The 8,336-nt window shown below is 53.3% G+C and overlaps 1 protein-coding gene across 1 annotated transcript; it reads left to right on the top strand.

Annotated features, from left to right (window-relative positions):
- Positions 1 to 6,185: 6,185 nt before the first annotated feature.
- Positions 6,186 to 7,937, top strand: LOC311201539 (potassium voltage-gated channel subfamily A member 3-like; the record flags this gene model as incomplete). The annotated part of the gene is made up of 1 exon (XM_084275941.1): positions 6,186 to 7,937. One exon carries the CDS (start codon positions 6,186 to 6,188, stop codon positions 7,935 to 7,937), a length of 1,752 nt encoding a protein of 583 aa, XP_084132067.1.
- Positions 7,938 to 8,336: the final 399 nt, after the last annotated feature.

Below are 8,336 nucleotides of genomic sequence, written 5' to 3'. Positions count from 1 at the left end.
TGCCAGGCAGCACAGCGACTGTCCCAGGGATGCTGCGCTCAGCTGAGACAGCTCAGTGCCCCCCATGAGTCTCCTCCTCGCTCAGCTCCCACTGATCTAATTGCCCTGGTGCCAGGGCAGAGGAGGGCTGAGCCAGGCTCCTTCCCAGCTCCCCAGCACAGAAAAATCCCTTCATTTCTCTGATGCAATTTATTTTTCTGAATATAATTGGCTGAAGAGTGGGAAAAGGTGAAGAGTGCCTGTTCTGAAAAGAAACATTTGAGCCTGCACAAGGGCTGCTTTGTGGCACAGTGGTGACATATATTCTCCAGAATTTCCATTCAAAGCAAAATCATATTACTTAAAAGCAGAGTTGTTTGTGCTGCCAAAGGGAGTTAGGCACCAATTCACCCTGAGTATCTTCAGCATTGTCTGAAAAACTCAACTACAAATACTGTTGTGGAGATACTGATCCTGTCTGTTAGGGCACACTGCTCCTGCCAGGTTCATTCAGAGAGTGGTTGCTGGGTTTGGCTGTAGGGGCTGATACCCAGAGATGTCACTGCTGTGGGATGGTGGTGTGGTTTGCTTGGCTTCAAGAGGCTGCAGAGGCTGTGCCTTGCCTCGTGACACCTTGCTGCGTGGCTGTCACGAACCCCAAACCAAAGTCACATCCTTGGAACAAATGATTCAAGGGGTGAGCAGTCACCCCTCACCCACATGATGCTTTTCATTGCCAGAAATTGGGGTTTCCACACCTTCACGCTGAGGTTCTGTCTGCCTCAGCACCAATCCTCTCCTGGCATCGCCCCGCGCCCCCGAGGAGTCCCCTGGCTTTTCTCCTCCCCATCACTGAGTTGCAGGTCATCTTCCACATTTTTACCTCCATAATGAAAACACAGTAACGTGGCCCTGCTGCCTCCTGGGATTTGTGGTTAAATTGCTTTGTCAATGTAATCTTATATCTTAATGACCAAATAATGGCATGCAACAGGAGCTGCGTAAGGAGCCGCTGGGTATCATTTCGCTGTCATTGTGAAGGCCTTGGAACAGGATCCCCATCACAGTGGAATCTGCATTAACGTTGTTTGGCCACCATAATCCCACCCAGTTAATCACAGTTTTTAGACTATTAGAATAGGTCTGACTATATCCTGAGTTGTAACCCCTGGGTCCCCAAAGGGTTGGGTGGAATTTAGACTTGGCTGATGGTTTTTAGCCACCAAATCTTGTTCTTTGCTGACCAAGAAACACTCTTGCTAAATGCATCGTGGAAAAAACTATGAGGAATAGCTCCTGTCCCTGCTCAATTATTCGGGTTAGCGGTTCAATTTCCTCTTCCCCCCATCTATTAGCAGTAATGACTGTTCCCTAATGATGTGATGCTTTCAGTGGCTGGACGGCAGCAGTCAGAGAGGATCCAGGGCATCCCCAGTCCTGTTGTGCTTGGTGCTAAATGCCCTGTTAAAGAGAGGTGTCGTTTATCCCTACGGGATGCTCTTCCCCTGAGCTGAGTGCTGAGTAAGCTGCAGGATTCAGACAGCCTTCAGTTTTCCTCCCTCTTCCAAATTTCAGTATCTTTCTCATTTTCTGCAATGATGAGCACAGCAAAAGGCTTCTGGTGTTGGATTTAAATAGTCTCTGGGTGGGAGGCAAGAAATATTCTGTTAATGTACAGATGAGAAACTGAGGCACAGAGATTCACTCCACGACTGCATTACACCCAGATTCTGACTAAGATGGGGACAGGAATAGGGACTACGTGCTCCAGAGTTGGAGCACTAAATTCATCCTGGGAAACCAAGATGTAGTTCCCATCCCTCCTGCTGCCTCCTTGGGTGGCTTCAGTGAACAATGTGTCTTACCCCAGCTGTTAGTGCAAGGGGGTAACCCCCATTGGGTGCTTTTGGGGCTTGATAAGGAGATGTGACAGGATGCTGGATTTCTGGGAATGGGTCAGTGACCCCATTGTGGTGTTCATTGGGATAACAGCACAGCTCTCCTGGAAGGGTGATGCTCCCACCTCCAGTGTGTGCAAGGATGATGATGGCAGGACTGGTCAGTCTGGAGCCAGAGGTCCTGTTGTACAACTGATTCCCCTATTGCCGAGCAAATAATCCCAATTAAATCAGGGATAGCCTGATGGGAAAGAACGAGTTGAAGGTTACAGGGAGGGCAAGCAGCTGAACCTGGCTGAAGCAAGCTAAGCAGAGCAGGGTTAACACACCTATTTACCTGTTTTAGCCATGTAATGTATGTTTTAGCTGTGTTGATGCTGAACTGTCCTGATGCTGGTGGTCCTCTGCAGTCCTGCCAGCAATGGCCTCAGGCTGTGATCAGTGACCTGAGTGACAACCTCAAGCCCTTATCAGTGATGCTTGTCCAGATTGGGGCTCTGAGCAGCAGAGGTAGAGCTCATGTTTCGGAGGTGACACGGGAAACCTCATCAGTGAGTTAATACTGCGCTGCCTTGATGTAGCAGGTGGGGCTTTGCACGTTCCCCACCGTGGGAGGAGAGACAATACACTTACAGTGCATTAAGGTATTACTGTAACAGGTTTGTGCTGAAAGGTTTCTGATCCTCCAAAACAAAGAATAGCAGGTTTGTCCCAGATCCATCAATGGAGGCAGGTTCCCATTCAAATGGGAGGGAGGGGAGAGCAGCTGAGATCCTGGTGAGATCCCACTTGCCTCAGCAGCTGGGTTGGATGCTGTACCGCTCTGCCCAGGGTGTCTGGTGCTAAATGGGGGATGAGGAGGATTTTGGTATAAGGACAACCCCAGAAGGCTGCTGGAGAGGTGATGGGGTGCAGCGAGGAGGTGACAACATTTCCAAGTGGAAGCAGGGAGTTAAGGCAGCCTCACGCTTGGGAATAGGCAAGGATCAGGGTGAAGCCCGTGGAGGGATGCTGGAGGGGTTCCCCTCATGGTCTGGCTGTGGGAGAGGAGAAGCTGTGTGTGGAAATCTGCCCTGAGAGGCCATTATAGAAGGCAGAGAGCGATGCTTGCTCTGCTGCTTTGTAGAAACTGTGTCTGATGCTCCAGGTCAGCCCATAGATCAGTGCACAGGGGAATTTCCTAAATGGCTGTTAGGAATAAAATCAAATTTGTTGAGACCAGACGCAGCAGAAGAGCTGGGTGGAAGAGCAGAGAGAAACGAGCAGAAGGAGGACTGGGACCTCTTGTATTAGACAGAAAAGCTACAGCTTTGAGCAGCAGGGTTGGTGCTGCACAGTGAGCTCCCAGCACACAGGAAAGCACTGGCTGCATGGCATGTTGGGCATGGCAGAGATGTCCCTTGTGCCCAGACTGCCCCTGGTTTGGGGATGTGACCTGGGATGCCTCTGTTGCTGCTTGACACATTTTGGGCTTGGTGCAGCTCCTGTACACAAACCCCTCTGGGGAATGTGTGGGGCTGATGCCAGGCAGGAGGTGATGCTGTTGCTGTATCCCCAGTGTGGAACCAAACCTTAACTGGGAACCCTGGGAGAAGGAAGAAGCTGAGGGGACTTTGCTGGGAAAGAGGTGATCTGCCCTTCTGGCTGCTCTCTGCCTGCAGCGACTGCTGCTCGTCTGGCACAGCTTAATTGGCTTTGATAGGATTACGTGGAAGCAGCAGAGGAGTAAACAGGGCCAGGAGGCCACACAGTGCCTGGGGCTGCTGGGATGCAGCCCCTGTGAAATCCTTTGAGCCAGGAGGATGCTGGACAAAAGCTGCCCAGAGCTCAAGGGTTAATGTCTGTAGCTGGTGGGGATACACACACAGAGCTGAATCTCCCTCCTGGTTTGAAGGGAAGGACTTTTCCTTGCAGCACCCCAGAGGTCTGTGGTGCTCTCAATAATTTCTGCAGTTTGCCCCTGACTGAGACCCAGAGTAAACTGATGCAGTTATGGAAGTTGTGCCATGCTGCCTCGAGCCTTTTGTCATCAGTAAATGTTCATGGTTTAAAGCAGCTCTGTTTGTTTGCCTTAGACCAGATGACAGTGATTTACTGGCAGAAATCCTAGCAGAGGAAAGAGACGAGCCAGGCAAGTCTTGAAGTGCTACACACATGTATGTAGTGAGCAGATGATGGCTATTTCATGACCATGAAACCTGTGGAAAATAGAGCCTCAAACTTGGGTGTCACCCTTTGTTTTCTGGAATTTTTCTGAACCTACAAGCAGTGTGGGCAGCTCAAGGGTTAATGATGCTCCAGGGCTTTGCTTCCTGCTTTATCTGGGGTTTGGCATGGCAGGGAGATGCTGTGTGTGGGAAAGGAGGAGTGGGTGACCTTGCTGGGAGTGTGTTGCTGATTACCACTATTACTAATGGTGGGGAACAAGACAGGGCACCTGTTGCCCCAACACACATATCCCAGGAGATCTGTGGCCTCAAGCAAGGAGGGACCCAAAACTGGGGCTTTAAGCCAAGGGTGGAGATGGCAACAGAGGACACTGTCTGTTCTGGGGCACGGTGACACAGCCCAGAGGTGAGTGTCCTGGGATGTGATTCCAGGTGAATGTCTTCAGTGTCCACACTGAGCTGCTCCTCACTGCTGGAAAATCCCAGCACTGGCCATGCCAACACCAGGAGGTCGGTGGACTCAGGGGTAGAGCAGGCAGCTCGCCTGGAGGCAGTGTTGGGTTCGGTCCCACAACCAGATCCACCTTTTCATCCACAGGACCTTGCTGAGGTGCATTCCCCCAGGAAACCCCCCTGATTTCTGGTGGTAGAAGGATTTTACCCCCTGTCAACAAAGAGGAAGGCAGGCTGGGCTCACCCAGACCTCACCCACAGTGTGCAGCTCCCATTTCCAGCCCGCAGGCAGCTCCTGCCCCAATATTTACGGCTGTTTCCCCGCCCCCTGCTCTCAGGTTTGTGTGTTTTGTGCAGCTTGTTTCTAATCTGAAGTATAAATAATTTTTGATCTTTTCATTTGTTTTTCTCCCTACCTTCTGGAGGCTGTGCTGGGTAAAAATAACCAGGGTGATGAGCTATAAAGTGAAGCTGGTGGAGGGGTTTTACCCTCCATCGTGGTGGGACCAGCACAGGACCAGCAGTGGGGTCACCCTTCTCGCCTCTCCCTGACCCTCATGGTCAAGCTTTGTCCCAAGCTGGGAACTTCCTGAATTGCCTAAACCCTGTTTAGCACGTGCCTGGGGATTAAAGCACTTCTGCTGTTTGGGGTGAGGTGGGGGGTTGGAAAAATAGGGACCCATGGAGGGGCTGGGGGGAGGTGGGCACAGGAGAGATCAGACTTGGTCCCTGGGGATGGAGCATTTCCCAGCTGGGGGCTCCAGCAGAGGAGACTTTCACCTTAAAAAACCAAATCCCTTTGGGCTGAAACTGAGCTATTTGCGTCAGATCAATCGAGGGGAGAGACAAATCATTGAAACCTTTTGGCTTTCTTGCAGGAAAGTCTGAAATGCAGCTTTGGTTTCAGAGGGAAGCTGGCTCGGCTTCACCTCCCTGTTTATTGTGCCTGTGGGGATGCACACGCGTGTGCAAGCACACACACACACGTGTGCACACGCGTGTGCAAGCAGACACATGGACACACAGACAGACCTGCTCCTCGACTGAAAATATAAATAAATAATCTGCAGCACTTCAGCCCAAACGCTGATTCAAAACAACTGTTGGCGGCTCCGGCTGCCGCTGTCGGCTTCCCAGTGCCCACAGCCCCACTGCCACTTGGGATGGGGACTGGGAACAAGGCAGTGAACCCCCAAATTAAGAATAATCAAAAATTACAGCTCTTCTTCCCCGGGGAAGGGCAGAAAAACTCTTCCTAAGGCGACGGCTCTGCCAGGAAAAAAAACCCACTCTCCCTGCTCGCAAGCCGCTGAGCATCAAAGGATGCTCCCGGGGAGGGGACCGAAGCTCCTCGGCGTGTCGCTGGGGAGGGGGGGGATGGATCGGGGTGTCCCCCCACCCCGGGAAAAGGCAGGGGAGGGGGTGCTCGCAGCTTGCTGGGGGCTGCGGGGCAGGGCCGGGGGTGCTGGTGGGTGTCTCCGGGAGCGGTGACTGAGCGAGGCGGTGCCAGGGCTGGGGGCGGATTTTTTGAGAAGAGCCTCAGCTCCTCAGAGCAGCGGCAGCCGCTGGAGGAGTTGGGCGGCTGTTTCTGCCTCTCCGCCCGGAGGAGGAGGAAGAAGAGGAAGAAGAGGCTTCGGCTGCCGCCTCTCCGATCCTCCCCCCCCTTCCCCTTCCGCCCCACACCTTTATGGACGAGCGCCGGAGCTTGCTCTACTCTCCGGCTGCCTCCTCTGCCAGCCGGCATCCGCGGGGCGACTCGACCAGCAGCCACCACAACCTGGGCTACACCGAGCAGCTGCCGCCCGCCAGCCCTCAGCCAGTTCCCGAGCAAGAGGAGGAAGAGGGTGAAGAAGGGGAGGAAGGCAGCATGACCGTCGTGGGGGGCGGCGGAGACCCTTTGCTGGAAGAGCCGCAGCATCCTCATCCTTTGCTGGGGGGGGATCGCTACGATCAGCCCCCGACTCCGGCCGCAGTCCCCGCCGGCCAGCCCGCGGGCGGTGGGGAGCACGAGTGCTGCGAGCGGGTGGTGATCAACATCTCGGGGCTGCGGTTCGAGACCCAGCTGAAGACGCTGTCGCAGTTCCCCGAGACGCTGCTGGGTGACCCCCGCAAGAGGATGCGCTACTTCGACCCCCTCCGCAACGAGTACTTCTTCGACCGCAACCGCCCCAGCTTCGACGCCATCCTCTACTACTACCAGTCCGGTGGGCGCATCCGCAGACCCGTCAACGTGCCCATCGATATCTTCTCTGAGGAGATCCGCTTCTACCAGCTGGGGGAGGAGGCCATGGAGAAGTTTCGGGAGGACGAGGGTTTCATTCGGGAGGAGCAGCGGCCGCTTCCCGAGAAGGAGTTTCAGCGCCAAGTGTGGCTTCTCTTTGAGTACCCTGAGAGCTCTGGGCCGGCCCGAGGCATTGCCATAGTCTCTGTCCTGGTCATCCTTATCTCTATTGTTATCTTCTGCCTGGAGACCCTGCCTGAATTCAGGGATGACCACGACTATGAGGGGACTGGAGGGGCCTTTGGGGCAGGCGGTGGCCCTCTCACACCTGATGTCTTCACCAACTCCTCGTCCTCGGCTGCTTCCATGGTGTCGTCCTTCACCGACCCTTTCTTTGTAGTGGAGACTTTGTGTATCATCTGGTTTTCCTTCGAGCTGCTGGTCCGCTTCTTTGCCTGCCCCAGCAAGGCCACCTTCTCCAAGAACATCATGAACATCATTGACATCGTGGCCATCATTCCCTACTTCATCACCCTGGGGACAGAGCTGGCTGAGAGGCAAGGCAACGGCCAGCAGGCCATGTCCTTGGCCATCCTCAGAGTCATCCGGCTGGTCAGAGTCTTCCGCATCTTCAAGCTCTCCCGGCACTCCAAGGGGCTGCAGATCCTGGGGCAGACCCTCAAGGCCAGCATGCGGGAGCTGGGCTTGCTCATCTTCTTCCTCTTCATCGGCGTCATCCTCTTCTCCAGCGCCGTCTACTTCGCAGAAGCCGATGATCCCAGTTCAGGTTTCAGTAGCATCCCTGATGCCTTCTGGTGGGCAGTGGTGACCATGACCACAGTGGGCTATGGGGACATGCACCCCATCACTATTGGGGGCAAGATTGTGGGCTCTCTCTGTGCCATCGCGGGGGTGCTAACCATCGCTCTCCCCGTGCCTGTCATCGTCTCCAACTTCAACTATTTCTACCACCGGGAGACAGAAGGTGAGGAACAAGCCCAGTACATGCACGTTGGGAGCTGCCAGCATCTCTCATCCAGCGAGGAGATGAGGAAGGCTCGCAGCAATTCCACCCTCAGCAAGTCCGAGTACATGGTGATCGAGGAAGGGGGAATCAACCACAGTGCATTCAAACAGGCTGCCTTTAAAACAGCCAACTGCACAACCACAAACAATCCCAACTGTGTGAACATCAAAAAGATCTTTACGGATGTTTAAAAACAAAAACTACAGCAACCGACCAAACAGCAGCAAAACCTGAGGAGGAGGTAAAAAAAAACACCAACAAAGACAAGAAAAAGAATAATAACAATAATAATGCAAAGTGACTGTGTACCCAGTATTGTGTGGAACATGCACCATCGTCGGTCTGTGTGTGCCCTCGGTTTTATACATTTATTTTTTTAGATCCTGCCTTTCTAAAGATCCAAAAAAAAAAAAGGATTTAAAAATTCTCTGCAGGAGAGGACAGCTAAAGGATAACGAGAAGGAAGGTGAAGACAAAACACACTCACCGCCGAAACAGGTGTTTGTTCTGCAACGTGTTGCAGGGCTGCTTTTGTTTGCTTGGGTTTGGGGACATCTCGCTTTACTCCTGAATTCCCCCCCCCCCACCCC

The sequence above is a fragment of the Gallinula chloropus genome, assembly GCF_964237585.1.
Source record: "Gallinula chloropus genome assembly, chromosome: 27".
Classification (NCBI taxonomy): Eukaryota; Metazoa; Chordata; class Aves; order Gruiformes; family Rallidae; genus Gallinula; species Gallinula chloropus.
Note: the sequence above shows the minus strand (reverse complement) of the source record. Positions and strands in the feature narration are given on the sequence as shown.